Source organism: Athene noctua, chromosome 2 (genome assembly GCF_965140245.1).
Source record: "Athene noctua chromosome 2, bAthNoc1.hap1.1, whole genome shotgun sequence".
Lineage (NCBI taxonomy): Eukaryota > Metazoa > Chordata > Aves > Strigiformes > Strigidae > Athene > Athene noctua.
Window position 1 is genome coordinate 155,155,874 of NC_134038.1, and position 24,836 is coordinate 155,180,709.

Sequence of the window (24,836 nt, forward strand, 5' to 3'; positions counted from 1 at the left end):
AGGTTGCTAATAAAACCTAATGACTATATAAGGAAAGTGACAGCACTTACATTCCTCTTCAGGTAACACCTAATTCCTACCTAAAGCTTTTGATCAAGCATCAGTTAACACTTAAAACCTGTATTTGAAAATACTGACCTACATCAAATGATTAGCTACCTAACTTTCACTACTGAGGTAATACAAGTGTTTATTGGGCCCACTTACTCCAGTTTCCTCCTTGAACTTGAATAACATCCACCACCAGTACAGGAACTAAGTTATTTCAAAAAGCTCCTTGCATCCTTTTGTTATCACAATTGCCACAAAGAAATGATGTTCTACTACCACTGCATCCCTACAGGGGGCCAAACAGCACTGCAACACCTTTTGCCCAAAATCTAGGCAGACTGGGATCCTTGCTACTTCACAAGAAATAAAGGAGTGGTACACATAGATTTTCAGTCGATAAGGCAACAAAACATCATGATGCGTTACCCACGTTTTAACATTTTTATTTTAGAAAGTGAACATACCCATTAAAAAAGAAAAAAAACATGGAGTTAAAAAAAGTAAACATAAAACTAATGACAAATTTGTATTAAACATAAAATAGTTTTACCAAGTGAGTCCCAACAATCATTAAATATACTTCCACCATGGAGTAGTTTTACTTCATTATATTACCAGTCTCTTGATTAGGTACACAAGACAACACTTTCCAGTAATTACCTAGTCATTAGAAGATCAACTTCAGGAATCACTGAAAGTAAATCACATAAAATACATGGACAAATATTTTCATACCACCTGGGAGGCAATCTAATATACATATGTCAACAGGTACATCTTTGTGAGGTATTACAGTACATGGGAACCATTCCCTTTCTAATGAATGAATTCTCCTGTCAGCAGCTCCACCAGCAAGTCAGCCACAGACTCTGTTGCCAGCTTCCAAACCCAAACAATTTCCCTCAGAGATTTTCTTTCTGAAACAGATGACACAAGTCTGGATGAATGAAGAGGCAACTCAAGAAAACAGATACTGAAAACAGGGAGGCTGAAAAGTCATCCACTCTTCCAGACAAGCACTAGATTTTCAAATCAGAAGCTTCAGCTTCTCAAGAATATTTAATACCTCCCCTAGCTTGAGCTTTGCCATGTGTGGTGAAGTGAAAGCCTGGGGCAAGATAATTCCAGAAGTAAATGAAGTATTTTCCAAAATAAGGAAATCATCTCTCATATTTAACCAAAGTAGACTACAAAGATCTGAAGACACCACAGCTCCAATGTAACCCATTTGTAGTATTAAACAGACTGAGAAGGGGAAATACTGAAGGAATTTTGCCCATGCAGTCTTCAAGATGAGTATATTTGTCCTAGAGCTAAACTACAAGAAAATCTCTTCCTAGCACTCTTGCATTGCCATCTTCAAAGAAATACCTCACCCCACTTCCAAAAAACCTGAGCTTTTACACATCTGGTCCACGATTGTCCTTTCCAGGACAGCCAACAAATAAATGCTAGAGACGTTCCACCCCAAGCCTGCAGTCTTTTACACTATAGTCTGGAACAGCGCTCTCAGTCCCTTGGGCCTGATTTAACCAGAACTCGGCAGCAGAGGACCCCAGCTACAGGCAGGCTGTCAAGATCCTGGCGGGATTTCCTGCATGAAGGTTGCTAAGACAGACTGGGTTCAAAGACGCTAACTCCTAAGATTTAGCCCACTATTCAAATTATTTGGGAAGGAATGAAAAAGAAAAAAATATTTTTATGAATATTCAGGTTCTGGCAAAGGAATTTACCTGCTCTTTCATATTTGCTATACAACTGGTTTTTCACTGTCTTGTTTTTCTTCAGAGTCTTCATCAGATCCTGAAAAGGAAGAAAAGGAAGACAAGCTATTAGGGCAGTTTAAAGAAGAAAAAGAAAAAGCAAGCAGCAAACCACCACTGGTAATGGCTTATCGCAAGGCAATTCAAAGCAACTATTTCTCATAAAAGTATTTACTTTTATTTTTTGATTTCTTATGGTTTTGGATGTTTCACACTGAAGGCTTTTTTTAACAGTTATCAAACCCAAAACCCAGCACTGGGATCATTCTTGAAATACGTACCCTGTCAACACATGCAGTTAGCAGGAGCTTCAAGTTTTCACTGCAACACACTCAGGACAATCAACACCACATTTGCTCACTGACAAGCAGCTTTTCCCACTTGCTACATCCTGCCCTTTGGAAGACAACTTCAGAAGACACTTTCAAAGCAGCCAGAAATACTGCTTTACAAATTAATAATTTCTAGTGTTCTGGCAAGAAACAGATTATCTCACTCTAAGCCAGAAACCAAACAGGTCTCTGCCTCTGCCTCTCCCTGCCCAGTTCTCTTCTCCTGTCCCCTGACTGCCCTCAGCTCTCTGCTGCAACAAAGCCCTGGAAGGCCCCAAAAAGAAAGCTGAGCGGGTCACAGGGCTATGCGCCCAGAGAGGGCTCCTGCTGGAGACACTGCTCTGCACGAAGGTGGCGTGATGGATCAGTTGGTTCAGGGAGAGCAAGAGGACACCAAGCAAGCAGGGTGAGCAGTGTGACCCGCCGTTTGGAGACCCAATCCGAGCCGCAGATGTCTCTGCCCACAGCAGAGGTGGCAGTCAGTCCTTGTCGGGGGGACTGAGGAAATTGCCAGCCCAGGCATTTCACCAGACATGTCTCGGGCAGTTTAAATAAGACTCGTGCAGGGAAAACAAAAGGTGAGTAAAGAACTGTCTTTGATAAAAAGTCTGGGAGACTTACTTGGGCTTTTGCCATCAATTTAAAGCTGAACTATGGACCAACATTCCCTCTCACAAACAAGTAATAAACATAATGACAAAGGTGTTAAGCAGGGGTTTTTTTTGGCCAAACTTGTCTGAAGTCCTTTCCTTTCTTGGAATAGCATACCTGCCTTCCAACCATCCTCAAGATAGGCTCACAGCTTTAATTAAAATACATTTATACTGAATTATTAGTTATACTCGACATTATCTTAATGCTTTGTCAACCCTAGATGGAGCTCTAAGTCATTCGTTATGCCCAGATACTCAGCAACCAGACAACCATTAAACTGGAAAGTATCACCAACATGTTTAATTCTATAATGCAAGATAGGCAAGTGTATTTGTAACAATTAGCAGATATTAACATTTTAAATACATTGTATAATACTGCACAGCTTTACAGAAAAGATTTACATTTTATCATAAAAAGACTGACAGGATTGGATGGCTCACCCGGTGTCCTCAGATAACTCAAATCCACTCAACTCATAAATTACTCATTTCCTTGAAATGCCCGCAAACACATTCTTAAATCTTGCAGTATTTGCACTTATTTTTTGACTTACTCGGCTCATACCTCAGGTAGAATGAAACATATGATATGCAGAGTTAAGATGTAATTAACACTTGCCCTCAGTTTAATATACACATAGAACTCACCTTTTTCTACAGAGAGGGCTTTTTCTTTTTGCTACATGAAAGGAAAAGAGCCTCTGATTTAAACTGCAGTTTGCTTTAGAGCAGTTTCAGGTTCACTGTTCATCCTAAAATACTGTAAAGCTCCAAGTTTAGGCTGGATTAAATAGCGCACTGCTGCACGAACACGATTGCTAGCAGATAGGAGATCACAGAATCACAGAATATCTCAAGGTGGAAGGGACCCATAAGGATCATCAATGGCAGAAGCAAACAATAACCACCTCCTTCCAGTTGCAGTGCCATTTTCTTTCAGACTTATCTTGGTTTTAACACATTTGGGGCATGTCAGAGGCCCCATTAAATATGTGTATTGTAATTTGTCTGATAGGTAGTAACTAAACCGAATTACTGATTAAGAAAGAATCTTTCATTTTAGGATTGTAGATTACATTTTTAATTTAAAAAGGCAAATATATTTTCTTCCCTTCACCCTTTCCCTCTGAAGGGGGTGAAGTATGCAGGAGTTTAGTGTAAATACAGAAAATCATTCACTATGCAAAAATAACTACCTGCTACAGATTCAGGAGGAGAATAGAACTGCCCATCAGAGAGGACTCCTGGGTGAAGAAGAGCTGCTCGTTCAGAAGCATCCTGTGCTATCAAAAATCCTAAAAACAAAAAAACAAATCCTCAATGCTATCACATGGCACCTTAAAGATCAAGTATTGATGAAGAATCTTAAAGACTGATGTATTTTATTAGCGTTCCTAACGAGTTACTTCTGTAAATATCCCAAGGAAAAAAAAAAAGTAAACTGTTATTTTAACATTTGTCTTCTACTAACTTTAGGCAGCTAAGAAGACACACTAACAAAACAGAGGCACTCTATGCATGAATTAAGGAATCCTTCCTTCTACAATGTGCAATTGCATGATTAGGATGCCATATGTAAATTCATCAATATTCACTGGCTAACTAAAACTCTAAAATGTATCTTCAGTGATCAGTGTGCTGCCACGCATAACCAAGTAAATTATTTTCTTACTTTGCCACTATAAGACTCCTTGCTAATGGCTTGCTTTCACCTATCTCTCTCAACACATCTAGTTACTCCAAGCTTCAACTCCTTTTGGCTCAATTTCATCTAAAATCAGGAAAATGATTTGGAAATGACATGGGGCTATTCTGGTGTGTTTAATACAGGACAAAAACCAAAAGGGGTTGGGAGAGAAGCTAATTCATCTCATCCCTACTGCCATCAACAGGTCTTCTGATAATAACAGTGCAAACATGACATTTTAGGTCAACATACAGCTATTGAACCTCCATCCTTTACTCTCTGCTGAGAGTACTCTCTACTGATGGGAGAAAAAAAAGCTTTGCTGTTTTACCGAATCGGGAGAGCTATCTGAGGTAGCTGGCAATTATTACAAAAATCTCTCTCCAACTCAAACTACGATTTCTACATACCAATTAACTTATTAAGCAGTTCGAAGTTCCCAAAAGAGACATCTATTTTACTTATATTTCCACCCTGTCCAAAAGAGGAAGGACACTTAATGAGTCACAAGATACTAGAAGACACAAAATGGTTGGATTTTAGCTTTAAATTCTGCTCACGGGAGGGAACTTTTAGAGCTGGAAATCTTCACAGTGGTAAGACAGTTTTGCCCTTTTTTTTTTCTTTTTAAAAAAAAATTACAGACAAAACACCTCCAAATTATGAGTGTTGTTGCACTAGGCAGAAAATTGCTGTAGTGGGGTGGGGGTTTTTTTGGTTGTTTTTTTTTAAAGCAAAACAGTGAGATGGGAAAATTCAGCTTCCACTCCCACTGGAGATAGCAGAGAAAAATACCTGATCGAAAAGCAAAAACTATTCAAATATGCTGTTATTATCCGACTCAGATTTAAGGGCAAATAAGGTGCTCCATAAGTACTATCACACAACACAATCCAAATGTGCCCATCGTTTGTCTGACTTAATTGCTTAATATCAGCATTTTCCAGTGAAACCCAATCTTTTAGGGAAATACGCAGAGTTCAACTAAAAAGTATTGACTTCTACATAAATCCCATCTATTTAAAGTTCAGTAGGAACGAAGTAAAAGAAAGTGTGATTGAATCCCACAGGGATTTATCAATAATATCGATAAATACGATCATCAAGTATTTACATGTGTATGTATCAAATACTTTGTCTACCAATATTCAGTATAAAAAAATGCAAAAGTCTCTGGTCTCATTCTGTCTGTGCATGAAGCAGACTCTCCTCAATACTTCTTTGCTTTCCCTACTCCACTGTAAAATAAGAGGTTAGTGACACTGAGTTACTTATTGTCACCACTCTTCCTAAAAGAGGAACCAGACACTTATTCCATGTATTACGCAGAAAATAAAATTTTACAAGCCCGTCAGTTAAATTTTCATGTCTTAAGCATACAAAACTATGTATGTTCCTGAGTGCTTGACAAATTGCTGATCTGCCACATGTAACTTTTAACTTTACCTCCCTAAATTAAAACTCCACTTCTCTGAAAGCATATGTTCCTTTCCAGAAAAAGAAAAATTCTTCCATATGATTTAATTTTTTCCCACAGCTCTTCAAATTTTGAGAAGCTGAAAGAAGTGTTCTTCTGCCAGATAACATGGGATCGAATGTTGCCAACTGCAGTGATTGAAGGGAATTATCAAAAGCTTACTGTTTTCTTCTTCAGCTTCCTGCGGTAACACTTTAAAGTCCAAGAACCAAGTTTCAATCCAGGCAAGTATGAAGGATATGATGGGCAGCACGTAGCCAAAAGCACCCTGTGAGAACAGCTTCAAGGAAACAAAAATCACACAACATTGCAGAAATTACCCTGAAGAATCTTGCTTTCAAGAAAAAAACAAAGTAAAACAAACGTTTGATTAGAATATATACCTGTGAAATAATTACTTTTGCTAATAAAAAGGCACTGGTCACTGCTGTTGTAAACTGAAAGAGACAGGGTAAGAACAGTTAAGACTAATAAATGGATTTACTTTCTCATTTCTGCCATTATCTATCAGTTGCAACCAACAACATCATAGATTAATAAAACATGACAAGTATGATACAATTAACTTAAAGTGTTATTTAAAAAACCTCCTTAATAAAGGTAACTCCAAATGTTGATTTCCCCACAGCAGATAAGCAGTTTAGATGCTACACAGATGCTGAGTTATACAAATTGTGATCTTACTGTATAATGAAGATGCAGTATTTTATTCACCAAGTCCCTTAACAAAAATAATCTACCTATGTATTTGGGAAAAAGCAATTGCTCCAAATGCTTTTCACTATCATCTAAATCAAAAGATCCATTTCAAATAACAAAATATCTTTGCAGGAGTAAATTTGAATTAATATTTTAATTCTCATACTGATAACTGTGAAAAGTGAATAATTTTGAAGATTTGATACTCATTGTATTCCCTGTCATATTTTAAAAATGTCAGGCTGCATAAAACGTCTAAAAAAATCAAAAAAAAGCAGTGGACAAGTGCTGACCACTTAAGCAAGGCTTCTCACTCTGTTAGTGTGTTTGAGTCCAGCAATTCTTTAAATAATAGCAGAACCTAACTGGCTTCTGGTAAGCACAGGTAGGATTTTAAGATTAATGGCTTCTGCAAAACCTTCAGTGAAGCTTTATATATCTAATTACTTACAACCGTGATGGGTTCACTCTCACCACCTCAAAAACAACCGCATCAAGTTGGAGGATGTCACTAGAAGAAATATACTAAAGCTACACAACTAAGAGGAAGGGATTTTTGAGAGGTGTGCACTTAAACACCATCAGAGCAGCAGTTACTATGACATGTTTGTGCTATGCTAATAACACATTTAAAAAAAAATCATGGCATGTAATCTCAGACTACTAAACGAACTGCATGCTACTCACTTGAAGAAAGTTATACATGAACACATTCTATGTGCATCCATCACAGGGTAAGGGAAAAAAAAGTCTAAGATATACAACATGCTAAGCCAGCAATATTGCCTATTGTAATTACAGTCTATAGTATTGACTGGTGGAAGCATGAGTTTCTCATCCACACAGTACAGCTGCATTAAAGATATTTGCTCCGATCCACTGTGGTTGCCTACAGTTCTCAAGAACTTCCTTTCTAAGGAAGGATGCTTATTCAACATTTTGTATTAGAGCAGGAAGCAACACAGGTGCTTGTGCTCAATGAGTGGCACCTAAAACTCTAAAAAGCTAAGAAGTTCATGGACAGCTGGGTCTCTGGTACAGTAATGCCAATTCTTTTTGAATACAGTTCACTATTTCAAAAGCAAATATATTTCAAACATTAATTAACAAGTCAGAGGTAACAAGGAGTTATGACTAGCCATCCATACAGGATTCAAAATAAGTCTTCAATTTACATTAACATGTTACCACAACCACTGTGCTATTAATTCTTGTCTTTAGGCTGCAAATCTTCCAGAACAGAATTTTTTACTCTGTTACTGTACAGTGAATTTTCATATATAGCATCAAGATGTTTCTTAACATACAAGCGTTAAGAGGCATCTAAAATTTTGTCTCTTTGATCCACTCTAGTTAATACTCCATTATGCTTGGCTACTACTCACAGCTATTGCCCACCAATGGCGCAGTCTGCACATTGCATATGCAAGTATTAACACCTTAAATCGAAAGACTGCCAGTAGCTATAGAGAAAGGAAAAAAATATTTGTTGGTTAATTCAGAACACAGAAGAACCACAAGATTCTCAGCTCACTGAAAATACTAACTGCTTACAGAACAACTTAAAACAGGACAATCCAAGATCTGTTATTGAGAAACAAATTTGCATGTGTGCTCATAAAATGGAAAGAGAACATAATTTCCCATTTGTAAAGCAAATGGCACCACTCACATGCCTACATAGGCTGAAATGTGCAAGCATGTGCAATTCCACAAATAAGTTAGAAACATAAGAAAGCTACACAAAGTATGTTCATGACGATTTTACCTGACTAAGCACTTAAATTAAATTAGATGCAATTAATCTAGCAAATACTTTGAGCATCACTGTGCATCTCACCGAACTTAGTGGTGTGCTACTGCATGAGAGTATCATTAAAAACTGTAAAGACTTCATAAATGCAATCAGAAAGTGGGAAAGTTTTAAAAGCAATTTTCTACTTACTAAGTTTTTAGTAATTATTGAAATATTAATATTGCAACAATCAATTATTCTTTATGGAGATGCCTGCAATAGCAAGCTGTTGCAAATATTCTGCAGTAAATACAGGTAAGATATGGTATTTCTAGGCCAGAAAATTAAATCAATAGCAGAAAGATGAGATTTCTGAGACAAGGACCCTAACCCTCAATTTTCCTGTTCATTCTTCGATATTAGACTGCCTTCAATTCATTTTAAAAGATGTATTCAGGACCTCAAAAATGTGAGACAAATGCTTAAAAAATTAACAGAAATCAAGGATAGACATGGCCAGAGGTATAACAAACTCTCTTCATCTTATGCAAATATACATGTTCCTGTGATGTCTAGTAGTAACAGAAGAAATCCTGCATAAGGCCACAAAACATTTTGCAGAATTCAATAACCTATACTTTTCCCAGGGAATAAGTCTATTATTTTGCATGACATGTTTTTAACCCTTGGTTCAACTACAGGGCAAAATACTTTCCAGAGCACCAACACTTACAGGTAACAATTTTTGCTTTATGCAGTAAGGTATATCACGGAGAGAACGTGCCAGCAAAATAATGAGAGAGAAAGGGAGAAGTAGCAGAATTTGCTAGCTTAAGAAAATTTGTATCCAGTACCTCATTCCATTTGACACAGCAAATGGAGAAGCAAGGATGGGTTTTACACCAGTTTCAAAGAGAGGTTCTGGATACAGTCATCAATATAAAATGACTGATACCAAACCATCTCATCTCTTCCAGACAAGTAAGATCTGGTAGAACTAATAATCTTGCAAAAACATGGAGCCCTTTAGAATAACCATAAAGAAACAGCTTTTACTTTCAGATCAGTAATTCGGCCATGCACTGTAAAACACGTGGAAACTACAGAGCTACAGTGTTGCTAAAATACAGGGAGATTTCCTAATGCCGTAGAGTTCCTCCCACATGCCCAAGGTGCTTATATAGAGCAAAGGAGCATTATACTTTGTTATCTATTTTACTACAATGTTAAAGAACTCTGTTTGAGTTAAACCACAGAAATTTGAAAAACACCTGACCTATACAGGCCAACCTGGGAACAAGTCTCTCCTCACTGCAGCTGACTTATTTCTGTGGAAGGACAAAAATGTCAGTTCAAACAAAATGATTTTACAGCTGGAGGACTATTGGTCTTGTCCTCTTAACAAATTACCTTTGTTACATCAGTCTCACATGCTTGATGGAGGGTTGGTTTTTTTTCATCTGCTTTTTTCACACCCCCCAAAGTGGAAGATGCAATTAAATGTGGCTAAGCATCTCTACCCACAGGCTCCATGAGCCTGCTCCCAAAGCAGGACTGAGCAACCCCTAGACAGGTGAAACTTGGCACAAGTCCTTCTGGTTTAAATTATCAAGATCAGCCCTTTCACAGGACTCAAACTATGAAACATCTGTGGAAGAAGGAATGTGAGAAAACAATATGTTTGCTGCCTTTTTTTTTTTTTTTAAACAACACTTACAAATATATCAAAATATGAAGAAGAGTAGTCATATTGGAGGACTTCTTTCTCTAAGGTAGTCTCAATGCCTCCTTTTACCTACAAAGAAACAACAAGCACAGATTTAGAACAGAATGTACTGAAGCGAAAATACACACAAATCTGAAGGCTGAAATTAGTAATTCCCCACTGGTGTGCAAAAAAGATCATTAAACTAAGCACAGAGGACATATCTGCTAATAATGTCAATTTCAAGATTAATGTCCTTATTTGCTTTTCATGATTATACACAATTTTCAAAGTGAACGCATTTAGGATTACCACCTGGCCTAGCAAGCTACATTTCAGACTGTTCCAAAATAAAAGCAAACAAGTTGAGAGAAGAAATGTTTAAATGTAAGGTTTGTTACACAAATTCACAGAGCAATTTATGTCTCATGAGGAGGATCAAAACAGCTGATAAAAACGCCACCCAGAAACTAGCTTTAGTTAGCCACATTAGCAAATAGGAAACAAAACAATAACTGAATTCATACTCCAGATTTCTTCCTTATCAGCATACATACTATTTGTTTAAAGAGAGCTGAGCAAAAAAACCCACTGTAAAAGACACAGAAGCTGCAAGTATTAGATCATTCTCCCACCAATAACTAATGTCCAAGCTTAAGTCTTTCATCTGCTTGAGGGGATTCAAAATTATATCTTCCGTAGCCCCTATGTTTCTTTCCAGTGGAAGGACTCCTGTTCAAACAGTGTCACTTTCCTGTTCAGACTGGCTTAGTAAGAAAATCATTGATGTATTGGGTCAGAGTAAGAGGAATATATATCTTAGATGGGAGCAAAAAACCTTAGTGTCCATATCCTCTTGTTTTTAATACTAAATTCAGTAATTAAGCACTACATTAAATACTTGTGTAAAGCACTGGAAAACACCACCAACAGAAGGCTTTAATACCGTGTCTGACTACTGTCATCCTTTCAAAGAAAGGAGGTACCAAAGCACACCAACATCCTATGCTCATCATGTCACAGCAATGCAGTCTAGACCCTTGCACACTCTTCCCAACTACACTGCTGGACAGTGTTTTCCTGAGACTATTCATGCCAACTCCAAATTTCTTTTATTTCTTCTCCTCTCCCTCCACTGTATGGCTACCTGACAAAGAACTTTCAAATACAGCTTCTCCTTGGTTGCTCTAATGCATCAGGTGTGATCATCTGTTTCCAGCATAAATAAGGAAGATCAACTTGGCCCCTCCCCAAGTTGTTCACTGGCTGCAGGAGCACCACATTAACTTAAGGATGGACAGAGAACCATGACAGCCTCAATTTAGGGTTTGCTGAAACTGCCATAGAGCTCCTCCCTGAAGCATTTAAAAAAATAAATTACATCTAAGCACACTTGATAATGGTAACAAAGGAAAAACAATACTTACAGGAACTGTGGCAGCAATTCTGAAGTCCCACTATTTATGTGCCAGTGACAGACTGTCCTAATGCAGTGTTATTTGACTTCCCAATGAACAAAACTTAATTTAAAAAACAGATCAAAAAAACTTAATCATGTGTCAGATCCTATATCCCAAATGATGGCTTCTAATATTATGAATTCTGAAGACAAAGAAATAGTTTTCATTCTTGCTGACATTTGGTGGCATAGGACTCCAGTTCATAATATGTTCTCCTTAAAACAAAGATTTTCACAAAGAAAATTGCTAGGATCTTGAGGTCCGTTAATGATGTGGCATTCAAAATGAGACATGAGTTAGTAGCATTTTCTATACAGAGTCTTAAATATTCTGAGAGAACCAATATGAAAATCTGTACTCTGAATTCTCAACAAGAGATACAAACCCAGACTCTGCTCCTCTTCGTTGAACAAGCTGTTGAGAAACTGGCTTAAAAAAAGAAGTGCGTCAGAATACTATGCTGCTTTTCTGAGCCAAGCTAACTTCATGCACTGGATACAAGCCTTTCCAACTAGAGAGATGACGGAAATCTAGTCCCAGAACTACAACATTCAGGCGAGAAGTCTGCTTTCTCAAATTAAATTAGAAAGTGTATTTTTCACTATATCAATGAACTACTTGAACAGTCAGCTCCTGAAACTTCATAACGTCAGATCAATAACCAAGGTTATTTATCCTGTAAAGGAAGCTGACAAAAAATGTTTACTCAAGATCTTGTCTAGAAAAGGGATTCCTCCCATTTTTCCTGTGTGTCTTTTCTTAAATGCATACTTCAGATTATAGCTTAAAACTGAGTCAAGAAGTAGGATGCTACTTATGAAATAATAACAAATCAACTATCCTATTGCTTTCTGGAAATTTCAGGACAACTGCCTTGTTTTCCAAATCACGAACGTTGGAATTAAAAGGTGGCAACTGTAGGAGTTTATGTTGCTTAAATGCATCCTGCCATACACAATGTATGACCAAGTTTGTCTCAAAGAAAATACATCACAGCAAAAGAAAGGGTTTGGTCATTGGAAGTCTTTCCAGGGACTAACACCTCCATGAAATATCACTGACTGAGTTAGAAGGCAAACTCTCGAATCCTGTTCAAATTCACACTTCTTGCCAAATTCAAATATGTACAACAACATTTTTGTTTACTTCCTGCCTGAAAAGTTCACTGGATTTCCAATGGTTTCTTCAGCATGGTTCACAGACTACAGGAACATCAAATGGTTTAATGATAAGAAGATAATAAACCATGTATCCTAATGACTAAAAGTAGATGCAGTTGAGTAGATACTATGCTCATGAAAGCTTGAAAATAAGAAGCTGCTCTAATTTAGATACAAATAGCATAAAATTTGGGATAGAAAAGAGCAACTTATTAACCATTCCTGAAGTGAATAAATACATTAAAGTCTAAGGGTACTGAAGAAAAAACTCACATTTAATTCTATTATCCAGAGCAAGGTTATGAATAAGAGATCAAATGTAACAAACAAACAGAAAGTCCTTCTGACATCTGATATGCCTTTCTTCTCTCTGCCTTCATATGACTCAATCCTTGCCATCAGCTGCGCTGGGTTGATGGAGTGGACATCCCGCAAGGAAGGACAGGACTCCACACTGCTACTGTGAGCATTTTCTGCATCACCTGGCACCCGATTCATCCTGGGTTTGCTTAGAGCGGTGGTCTTCCAGTTTCACCATCACTAGAAGGCTGATCCATATAGGAAGAATTTCTAAACAAACAAACAAAACCAAAACACATTAGTCACCAAAACCCCAGAATTCCAGTAGATATTTTCATCTTACTATGTCAGTTGTCTTTTTGCTAAACCAACGACTAAGAGAATTTGGCAAGTAGGCTCTAAAAATTGTTTCTAAAATATTTCTAGGCTCACTTCATCTCTCAGAGGATTTGTGAAACAAGAGAATTAACGTTCAGTTAGACTGGTGGGAATAAGGGAGCACCATCTAGATTTAGAAGGCTCCATTCTCCATGTTGTTAGAGTGAGATCATTAAATGGGAATGAATAAAAAGCATGATGCTGTGCATCTTTTAAGGTTTCCAATTCGCGTTTAAATGCTCTCAATAGGCAGACAACTTAAACGAAGTTCCACATACAATTCCTGAAAAATGGTGCTTAGCTAACAGCACATCCAGAGCTGACACAACCAAAAGATTAAAAGTCCATTAAAACCCCTGGATACTGTGGTAATCTTTCTATAAAGCAAATACACTGCTATTTGCTCTATAAATTCAGCTGCTATGACAACTTACATGGCTAGACAGGGTCTCTGAAAAAACTGTATGCAACCCAGTGGTTAACAGGCAATGCAATTACATTAAGTCTCTCCTGACTACAAGGCTTTTAAAAAAACAATTCAGGTTAAATTTCTTGTAAAACGGAAGCAGTTTGACGTATGATACACTACATTACTCCATGAGAACCTTTTTCCAATTAGAGTTTCTAGAAGGAATTGACCAAGAAGGTCATAAAAGCTTCAAGGATAATGCAGAGAAGATTTAATTTTATGCAAAATACTTAGAAGATTAAGCTATACATCCTGCAACACAAATCACATCAGACAAGCTACTGTAACGTTGGGGGAATAACCTTTAGAAATTCAAGAACAAAATTTTGTCTCTTCCTGTGTCAGCTGTCTTTCAGTAAACCACAAAACAGAAAGATTAAAGTCCAACAGTGTTTCAACTCCAAGCCTGAAAGAATACAGCCAGCCAAAGCCCAACAGAAAAAGCAGACAGGGGATCTGTAACACATCGCTAGCCAAATATGAGGCTACAAGGATGCAGGGGAAAAGGAAAGGTGGGGCAGAGAGTTGTCAGTGCACCCACATCACAGCCAAGGAAGAGGCAGGCCAGCTAGAGATGGCCAGCATCTATGTCAGGTCACACCTAACAGCCTTCAGGCAGCTCAAAGTCCGCTTTTCTTGGGCTACGTCATGAGAACAGTAGCAGACCTGCACTGAGACAGAAACTACCTTGCCAGCTGAGTCTCTGCCTGCAGGGAACAAGGGATCAGAGGCAAACCAAGATGGCATCAATCACCATCTCATTCTGAGATGCAGGTGTGAGCCGAACCAAGCACTAGGCCAGGAACAAGCACAGGCAGGCTCCTGCCATCCTGCTCCTGCCCATGGCTTTCCAAAGCCAAGCCAAGGTATACGTCTTCTAGGTCTCAGTTGTAAGCCAAGGAACCAGGAAAGCTGACAGGGCTTTTGCTGGGGCTAATCTCCTTTAAAGAGGTGTCAGCAGAGAACACAGGACCAGAGATATTAAATGGAAATATGAGATTGAATCAGTTTCATCATTAACCGGAATAAAGACAGAAATTGTACTGCACTTGCGCCTGTTTCGAGATCTTCACACGTAGATTTACAACTGAGCATCTTCACTACTTCTTATTCTCACCCTTTTGTTTACTCAACTTTGGGCGAGAGATGTCAGGATTCATGCAGTGACTTTTCCCAGTAAGTACTAGTCTCAGCTCTGTAACACATGCTGCCTCCCTTCCTCTCAGTCATGTGCAGCTTAGAGTTCATAAACACCATTCAGCAAGAGGACAAACTTTGAAGTTAAAAGAACTTGCATCGGGTTTCTACTTTAAAAAAAAAACAAAACACAAAACTAACAAAACCCACACCTGTACAGTTATAGTACTGAAAGGAATAGGAAGCTTCACAGTAGGAACACGAATGCAGACTTACTCCACATTAAGAACACCAGTGAACCCGCTTCTCTCCAACTATCCCATGTTGATATACATTTTCAGTCCAAAACTGGTTTGCAATTATTTCTATACCTGTTTCAAATACCAGCTACTAAACATTATGCATCACATTTATCTGTTAGTTTGATAATATCCATGTTATCTAAAATGCCTGTCTACTCAAACCAAAGTGTTTTATTTAATTATTCACTATGCACAGATCTATTTCAGTACAGTACACAGTAAAATTGAGCAAAACCATGGTTAACTCATAACATCCTCTAATAAAGGTTAGTCCATACCCAAGGATTCATGTTGCTTTTTTGAGAAAAAGAACATTTTGAAAAGTAAGTTCTGAAGAACTTCCATTTACTCTGTCCTCCCTTCCCCCAACAGAAATAGGACTAATTGCCATTAATTTGATTAGTACCATCAGACTGACAATTCTATAGGACAGAATAGTTCGGTTCAGTTGGAAGGGATCCACAAGGATTATCTAGTCCAACTGCCTGACCGCTTCAGGGCTGACCAAAAAGCACGGTATTAAGAGCATTGTCCAAATGCCTCTAAAACACTGACAGGCCTGAGGCACTGACCACATCTCCAGGAAACCTTGACAGAAAAATACCTCAAACGAGGTATTTTTTTTAACACAACAGTGCTAGAAGTAAACAACAATTTTTTAAAAGATCTCAAGGAGAAGCCCACATGTCTCTGCACACCAGAGCCAGTGATGGTGCTGGGCCTGCCACAGGACTCTCACACACCTCTACACAGAGCCAACACTTTGCCTTCTGCCCACAAATACCGTTAAACAAAACAGCTGCAGCAAAGGAGGCAAATCCCAGATGAAAGGAGAGGTACTAATTTTGCAGTACGGTTTAGGTTTGTATTGTTCCTTTGTATCCTAGCCCTAAGTACCTGCAGACGCCAACAGCAAAGGAGATCAGAAACAATGCTATATTCCTAATTATTAAAACCATTTTTATCCAGCTGAATCTCCATCCCATCAAATAAAATCTTTCTTTATTTGCTAATCAATTCTCTGACCTACAGGTGAACTGTCTCGGGACATCAAGGTCATCAGCCTGCATCAGCAACATTTGACCCTAAGATTTTCTTAAATCACTGACAATAAATGACACAGCTTCTCAGAAGGGCTGAACTCTGAATAACTACTCTTGTCTAGCATACACCTTTGAAAGATGCTGCTTCTGTTGTGGGCTTGAAGAGGGGCTCTTGCCTAAAGTTTGATGCTTTTTCCAACAATATCAAGCTAATGAAAGATATTGCCTCTTCCTACAAACCTCGTTCTGTCAAAGGGATGGGGTTTCTTTACTTGTGTGTATACTTAGCACTCTGCAGATTTCCAAAGAAAGATGATGGTTTATGCCAGCACAGGTTCTCTCCCGGATTTTTGTCAAACACACTTGCTTGTACACAGGGCAGACTATGAGCAATAGCAAGTGTCCCTTATCAAGGAAGAAAGCTTACCCAAACTGTTAACTTTTCTCCCTGTTTTCTGCCAGCTGAGGCATCCTAGACTGGAAATCCCATTCAGAAACCTATAATGTTTATGTTCTGTGTAGGTGAGAATGGGAGAAAAACAGAAATAAAAGAGCAAGGTGAAAAAAAGAACTGAGAAGAAAAAAGTTTTCTTAAGTGAGCTGCTGAATTTGAACATTGAGAGCGCCTAACTCCCTTCCATTTAATTTCCACCTTGTGCAAGCTCAGGCTGCCAGAATGATATTGCCCTTGGGATTATTTGTTCCAACAGCCTCACTCCTACAGATGTGATGAAAAGGACAGATGGTCCCTGTGGGAAGCTTTAGAAGTAATCAGAGGGAGAAGTCCAGAATGAAGCAAGGCAGGACATGTTCCCTTGCACCTGCTGCCTTTCCCATCACACCAGCCACCCAAGCCGGACTTGCAAAATGGGCAGCCACGAAAACTGAGCCACAGGAAGCAAAGTGCTACCGTGCCTCAAAGATTGGGGCTAATACTGTCTCCATTAGAAGAGCACTCATGTGTTGTCAGACATGTCGCTCCCTAACAAAATCTCCCTCTCTGGAGGATCTCTTTTAAGAGCAGAAGGAAATGTTGGATATCGCCTCCACGGCGAGTCCTGTCCCAGACAGCCAAAAGCACCAGGCAAGGGCAGCCAAGCACAATACAACTTTAAAACTCCCTCCTTCATTTCTACAGCAGCTGCCTGAAACATGGCTGTCAAAGGGCTTCCGAGGAGGAATGGCGTGTGTTTGGTCAGGTGTCTGAGGCGCGGCAGTGAATTTTGGGTCACGGGGACCCGAGGGTGTCAGCAGAATCATTGCGCTCGAGTGCTGTAAACAGCCCTCACTTTGTCCTGAAAACCCTGACAGCGAAGTGCCCTGCTGTGCAACAGGCTTCCTAGGAAAACATTTGGGGTGAGATATGAACCCCAGATCAGGCCATCAGTGGCCATACTTAAAGAAGAAAAGAAAAGCCAAGAAATTGTTAAAGAAAGGAAAAAGCCAAGTAACACCTGCACTTCCAAAAGAATTTCCATCCACATTGCCTGAAAGATGTGACTTCTTTTTTTTGGGGGGGGGTGGTGGGGAGTGGGGGAGTGGTGCGTGGGGCAGTCAGTGCAATTATCTAGGAATTTGATACTTCCAGCCTGGACTGTTGCTACATACAGCACTATATGGGAATGTAATGGCTACAGCTACAGCTAATTACTTCAGCATGTGCTACAGTTCAGCAACCATTTGCCTTGTGGGGCCCTTCGCAAAGAGGAAAGCATGGTTTTAAGATGCACTGGCTACCAGTTCGTTTTCAAGTATAACTCAAAACTTCGGTTTTGGCTTATAAATTCCATACAATCTGAGATGCTTGCTACTGACAGACTGCCTTTTGCCACAAAGCCCTCTGGACAGGGGGCACTCCTGGCAGGGGAGTTGTCTCTAGCCTTGCTCTGCCTGCTGGTCCATCAGATCCATGTTTGGACACATGCGAGGGCCTGTCTCGTCACACTGAGCTGGCATCAAAACGCTGAGACTCTTTAACTGAACAGACGTAGCCTGGCAGCTTTCTGCACTCGTTGCACCAGTTTTACAAACTGATTAATCACAAAGCGTGTGCTAGAAGATTGTTTTCCATAATTTCTTCCATTGTTAAAAAAAAAAAAAAAGATCCTTTGTATCTGAAGAACAGAATCAGTAATTTCATCACACCAACATCCTCAGTTGGTTTCAGGGGGCGTATATAAAGCAAAATCTTCAGTCCTTCTTGGCAGCTGTCTTACAGGTTTGTCTTAAGGGACTCTTTAAAGAGAGGCAGATGCCTTCTAGTGTTGGATGGCCACCTGACCAGCCACCTCCTTACCCATATCAGCATTACCAGCAACAGCGTTCCGCTTCACTAGATGCCTGCAGAATTCATTTTAAAAGCCAGCACCAGTAAAGCATATCACTACAGACAGCAGTGCCACGAACTGCGTCACAAAGACCCACCAGTGTTTCCTGTAGCTTTTCCAGGGTCTGGGCTGATTTGGCAATTTCTCCAATGAGACTTCCAAAATGGAAGCTCAGTTATTGCCAGCTGTGGTTATTTTCTTCCCTGGGAGGCAGACATCCATTTTGAAAGTGACTGAACTGACACTACCAGCTTCATGTTCAGAGCCCACACCGTGGAGGGCTGGGTCTGCAGGTCATGGCTGCACGGAGCAGGACTCCACCAGGCCACTGACGGATGAAAGCCCCTTAGCACATCTCTCAGGCTCTACCCTTCACGCTTTTCTGTAATCAAATGTAGAAACAGTGAGGTTCACGGTTAGGTCTTTTGAATTTAGACTGCAGAAAACCATCAAGACATGGAGGCTTTCTGCCTTCTCTAAAAGATGTATTCACTGGGCACATCTCACTCTGGATTTCAAGGCATCCATGAACCCAAAAGCGCTGTATCTCGCGGTAGAATTCTATGCCCCCCCCTACTCCCTACCAGCGGAAGCTCTGACAGAAGAGATATCCCCTACATCAATAAACCCTGTGTGAAGAACTGCAGGCTGGAAATGGTTAACACAATGTTAGGTGGAGCGCCATGAGTTTCTGCTCCAGTTCGGAAACATCGGAGCAGGCAAATGTTCCTGGAGGCATGACTAGGTCACCGGGTGACTATGAGCCACAGATCTGACACAGGCAAATGCATTCTTTTGTGTCAAGCAAGGTATTTCCACAGGAAAGGCAAGGAGTCTGCAAAGCCTTGGTGAGCACTCACCTGTACCACTATGAGCATTTCTCATTACTTGGGTTCAGGAAAGAAAAATTCTGTCTAGAATGTAAGCAAACAAAGACTAAGCAATCGTTTAGGGGCACGGAGGACCTACTGAAGATGATGAAAATGACAAGAAGGAGCAGACAAACTCTGAGAAAGAAATAAAGGATGAAGGCCAAAGGAGGAAAAGAGCTGTTGAAATTTAAGGAAATATATGATAAAGAATAAAAAAAGACCTCACCATAAACTGCATAGAAGCAAACGTCCCTTGGAAAGGTGAGGAAGTCATGCATGGTCTCTATATCCCTGCAAAGTTCATGCAGAGGGAACTAAACTATTTCTTCCACCTCTGGCATCACAACCAAGTAAACGTATATGGTACAAACGCTCTTTTTTACCTGAATGTACAGATGAGTTTTGGCACAAACATACAAAACTACAATAATACTACCTTCCTTACTCTTTTGGTACTCAAATACTAAATCCTAAAGGAAAAAATAGATTTGCCAGGGCCTTAGATGAGGTAGAGAAATAACTCTCAGAAAGGGGGAAGTCACAAATGAGCTGTGGAAGTTTTACCCTGTGGCTGAAGCGTGTGTTCTTATTCCATATCAACACGGCCAACTGCACAGCTTGGTTTCAGTGGGAAAAGGGGATGTGATGACAGCAGCAGCAATGGGCTAATTTTGCCATTTAGACAAGTCATGGTTTGCCTGGCTGTGCTTTGGGCATGCAAAAGTTCGAGGTCTGCAAATGACCAGCCTTTCCACCACAGCTGTGTCACCTCCACTCACTTGTCTTTCAAAGCCTGCCTCATTTCCACAGTGGTGTGTTAGTACTGTCCCTCCCAGCCTATGGCTCTGTTGGCACTGTGGCTTTCCTGCCAGCTGCAGCTGTCAAAACCATCCCCTGTTCTCCCCCAGAAGAGGATTTGTGTCCCTGGTCCTCCTCGCTGCAGGGCCTCATGGCCGTTAGCTCTGTGGCAGAGAGGGCACAGCTAATAGGGGAGGTCTCTGGGCTGCAGGGCTGGTTTCTGCCATGGCCTGAGAGAACAGTCACAGCCCTGAGTTTGTCCTCGGAGCCGAGGGGCAGAGGACGAGCCAGGAACACCCAGCAGCTGTGCCCAGCGCATGGCCACCAAGGGCAGGGACAGCCCCGGGGCCTCCTGGGCACAGCGACTGCCTCGGGGCCGGCACCCCAAAGGCTTCCTCCGAAGGGGGCTAGGCGGTGGGGCTGCACATGGGGGCCCCTGTCGGTCACCCCCAGGTCACAGTGCCACCCCCATGGCACAATGCCACCCCTATGTCACAAAGCCACCTCCAGCAACGCAGCAGTTGCCGTGCACCAGGGCAGCCCAAAGACACCCGAGAGGAAGCCCTTGAGGAGAGCGGGGGATTACTGGCAGGGGGCTGAGGGAGGAAGACTGGAGCCTGGTCGAGGCTGTGGAGGTTCTCTGCTGCAAGGCCAGCTGCTGGCACGGCCACATTCAAATCTCATCTGATGGATGGAAATCCACCTTCAAGCCTTCCGGGAGCAGACGCAAGTCCCTCAGGAGAGGAGAAGAATCACCAACCGCTGGAGGTGCCCCAGGCTCTCAGGCCGTTTCCACTGGAGAGCCGTGGCCAGCCCCAGGGAGTGCCGCCGTGAGGAGCACTGCAGAGCGCGCCGGCCTCATCCCCTGCGGAGCCAGGGGCAGCAGCCGTAAGAAATGGGATGGATGCAGGGACGTTGCCAGGGCTCCCAGTGCTTTGGAGCACCTGCTAGACAGGCACAGGAAAGATTCTTGCCCCCAGGGTCAATCGGGCCGCGGGCATTTGGCGACTCCTGGAAGCCCCTGAGATGGCTCCAGGCTGAGGGAGAACAGGGCTTGGGCATCTCCTGGGAGGCGTGACCAGCCTGTGGGACGCGGAGGCAGGTCTTGCTCACCTGCTCAGGGAGTAGCCGATCGCCATTGCAGGGGTCAGGAAGGAATTTTCCCCCGGGGCACATTGGCGCTGGCCCGCGGGGGTTTTTTGCCTTCCTCTGCAGCACTGAGCATGACCACTTGCCAGGGCTCCTCCGGCCCCTTTTGGCCGGGTCACTGCCTGCTGCTCGTGCACCACGAAGGCGGCCTCTCGTGCCCTGCAGCTGGGGGGAGGAAGGCTTTTTTTCCCCCACAGTGGGCTAGCCAGTGTCCCCGGGGGTTTTTTGCCTTCCTCTGCAGCGCTGAGCACGGCCCCTGGCCAGGGCTCCTTTGGGCCATGCTGGCCAGGTGCCTGCTGCTCCACGAAGATGGCCCTCGTGCCCCGCATCCGGGGGGAGGAACCTTTCTGGACTCCCAGGGTGGGCCCTTGGGTGTCCCCCAGGGGTTGTTGCTTCTCCTCTGTAGCACTGAGCACAGCCCCTTCTCGGGGCTCAGATGAGCCCTTTCACTGGGTTCTTGCCTGTGGCTCTCGCCCCTCCAAGGCCCCCCTCATGCCCTGGCTCTCCCTGGCTCTCTCGCCCGTCACAAGCTTGTAGCGGGAGTGACTCTGCTCTTCCCTTGGCTCCATTTCCCCGGGGGTTCTTGCTCGTACCCACAGCCTGTGCTTGGAAGGGCTCCAGGCTTGCTGCACCATCCAGAGCTGCCACTTTCCAGCTCTCCCTGCCTGCAATACAAGCGCTGGGCAGGCACCAGAGCGCTTCTCATGCATCACTGGCCAGGAAACACAGCGGAGCAAGTTTTGGAAGGTAAAACGCGTGCTTGTCATCGACACGTGTCATACTTCTGAAAATCGAAAAATATCACGGCACCTCTTCTTCCTTCAAGTGTGATTGGCACTGATCCTTATTCTCGCTCTTTGGGAAACAGCGACTGCTTGGCCTGTATGCGTGCTGCCGCGTTAGTTGAGTTTCTGCATCCTAAGTGATACAGGACGTTGGTTAGAGCCTTTCTTCTCAAAGGGTAAAAGAGAAAAAAAATTACTAACAAAAGACAAAAAATAACTATAAGCTAGGAGGTATGAGAGTGTTTGGGAGTGGCTTTGTTTTCAATGCCAAAACAGAAATTCATAGAAAAAAATTTATTACCAAAGAAAGAAAGTCACGTTCTTAAAGCTTTTGAGTTCCTTCTAGAAAGAGCCTTCTTTGTGCGTCAGCCAGTTATCTGCTTTCCTGTTTCTGGCAAAGGTTAATATCTTATAGTTCATTTTTGCTTCTTCCATATCAGTTACAGATTTTCAGGATTGTTGTATCATCTGTGGGTTGACCCAGTGTCTGCCTCTGCCTCGGAGGAGGCTGGGTTCTGCTGGCACCCTTTCTTTTGGCTCCAGGCAGTCCCATTGTTTGGGTTAGTTTAGATGGCAGCTTCGGGAAGGATGTGTGGTCAAAATAAAGTATGTCCTACGAAGGAATGAAGTTTACAGACCGGCATGTTCATTCCCTGCTGCGCCTGGGTGAAGGACGTTCACCAGGAAGACACAGAGCCCGTAATTCATGATATTGCAAGAAACTCAATGGGCAAACTGGCCTGGAGAGGTGGAGTTCATCGCAACCGTGCTGGATAGTGACTGCGCCGTTAACTCCTTGTCACAAGAGACGTGTGAGCGAGCCAGAAACCGGCATTCCCCACGCAGTCTCAAGAGCACACGGCTCTCCACAAGATGTGGGGGATTTGGGACTTTCTGTAGCTCTCTGGCGTTCCCTTGCCAGACTTCAAGCGATGATTTTTCAAGCTAAACTGAGGATTGCATCAGCCTGCTCCTGGCTACACTTGCACATTGTGTTAATGCTGGGGAGTATCAGCTCTGAAACAGAGTCAGAAAAACAAAATAAAATCCTGTTTCCACTTGTATCCTTTCTGTTATGTGTCCTTGAAAGTGTTTTGGGAGCTGAAAAACCCCTGGCATTTCCGGCAAATAACAGTCTCGTAGTTACTCAACTCATAATGAGTGCGAGAGAATAGCATCAAATACAATCATTCAGCTGGAAGGGACCTACAAGGAACATCTACTCCAACTGCCTGACCACTTCAGGACTGACCAAAAGAAGTTAAAGATGGTATTAAGGGCATTGTCCAAATAAATGCCTCTTAAACACTGACAGTCATGGGTGTCAACCACCTCTCCAGGAAGCTTGTTCCAGGGTTTGACCACCCTCCCAGTACAGAAATGTTTCCTCATGTCAAGTCCGAATCTCCCCTGATGGACGCAGCTCTGAGCCATTACCACATGTCCTGGCACTGGGTTCCAGGGAGGAGAGATCAGCACCTCTCCCCTTCCCCTCCTCAGGAAGCTGTAGAGAGCAGTAAGGTCACCCCTCAGGCTCCTTCTCTCAAACTAGGCAGACCCCATGTCCTCAGCTGCTCCTCAGAGGACATGCCTGCCAGCCCCTTCACCAGCTTTGGTGCCCTCCTCGGGACGCATTCAAAGACCTTAACAACCTTTAAAATGTTTAAAAATTGTGGGGCCCAGAACTGCACACAGTACTCAAGGTGAGGCCACACCAATGCTAAAGACAGAGGGATAATCCCCCCTTTTGACCCACTGGCAATGCTGGGTTTGATGCACCCCAGGATGTGGTTTGCCCCCTTGGCTGCCAGGGCACACACTCCTGACTCCTGTTGAGCCTGTTGTCAACCAGCACCCCCAGAGCCCTTTCTGCAGGGCTGCTCTCCAGCCACTCCTCTCCCAGTTTATATATGTCCAGCATTACGCCATCCCAGGTACAGAATCCAGCCTTTGTTCTTGTTAAACGTCATGCCATTGATACTTGTCCAGAGATCCAATCTATCTAGATTCATTCTGCAAGGCTCGTGTCCCTTGAGAGAGGCAACAGCACCTCCCAGTTTAGGGAGCAAACTTGTTAACGGTGCATTTAACTCCTGCATCCAAATCATTGACACATACACTGAACAGAACTGGCCCTAGAATTGAGCCCTGAGGCACACCGCTGGTGACTGGTCTCCAGCCAGATGTAGCCCCATTCACTGCGGCCCTTTCAGCCCTGCCTTCAGCCTGTTCTTCACCCAGTGCACTGTGAACCTGCTCCTCTCGCAGCTGGACAACTTGTCTGGAAGGATGCTGTGAGGGACAGCACCAAAAGCCTTAGTAAACCCCAGAAAAACTACATTCACTGCCTTCCTTTCATCCACTAGGCAAGTGAAATGACAGAATCTATAAGCTTACTGCAATGTTAAAACATTTAAGAGGCAAATAAAAAGTCTAAGATAAGAATCCACATTATTATATTGCGATATACTGTCTCCTCGCTCCTCCTGACTTCAAGAGAAGATTTTATCTTTTTTCTTCATAACTGCATGCATTCACTTTCACTCAACTC

At 42.1% G+C, this 24,836-nt stretch overlaps 1 protein-coding gene across 3 annotated transcripts in view; it reads right to left on the reverse strand.

Annotated features, from left to right (window-relative positions):
* Positions 1 to 1,784: 1,784 nt before the first annotated feature.
* The window catches only part of STARD3NL (STARD3 N-terminal like), a 32,815-nt gene continuing 9,763 nt past the window's right edge, over positions 1,785 to 24,836 (reverse strand). The window contains exons 2-8 of one of the 3 annotated variants that reach the window (XM_074900792.1): positions 12,999 to 13,295; positions 10,118 to 10,195; positions 8,051 to 8,128; positions 6,350 to 6,403; positions 6,129 to 6,246; positions 3,999 to 4,097; positions 1,785 to 1,854 (exon numbers count right to left, since the gene is read on the reverse strand). In XM_074900792.1, the coding sequence (XP_074756893.1) occupies positions 1,802 to 1,854; positions 3,999 to 4,097; positions 6,129 to 6,246; positions 6,350 to 6,403; positions 8,051 to 8,128; positions 10,118 to 10,195; positions 12,999 to 13,223 (705 nt within the window). In that variant the 5' untranslated portion in view covers positions 13,224 to 13,295 and the 3' untranslated portion in view covers positions 1,785 to 1,801. The remainder of the gene's footprint in view (positions 1,855 to 3,998; positions 4,098 to 6,128; positions 6,247 to 6,349; positions 6,404 to 8,050; positions 8,129 to 10,117; positions 10,196 to 12,998; positions 13,296 to 24,836) is intronic. The other 2 variants (XM_074900793.1, XM_074900794.1) reach the window with 2 other exon arrangements.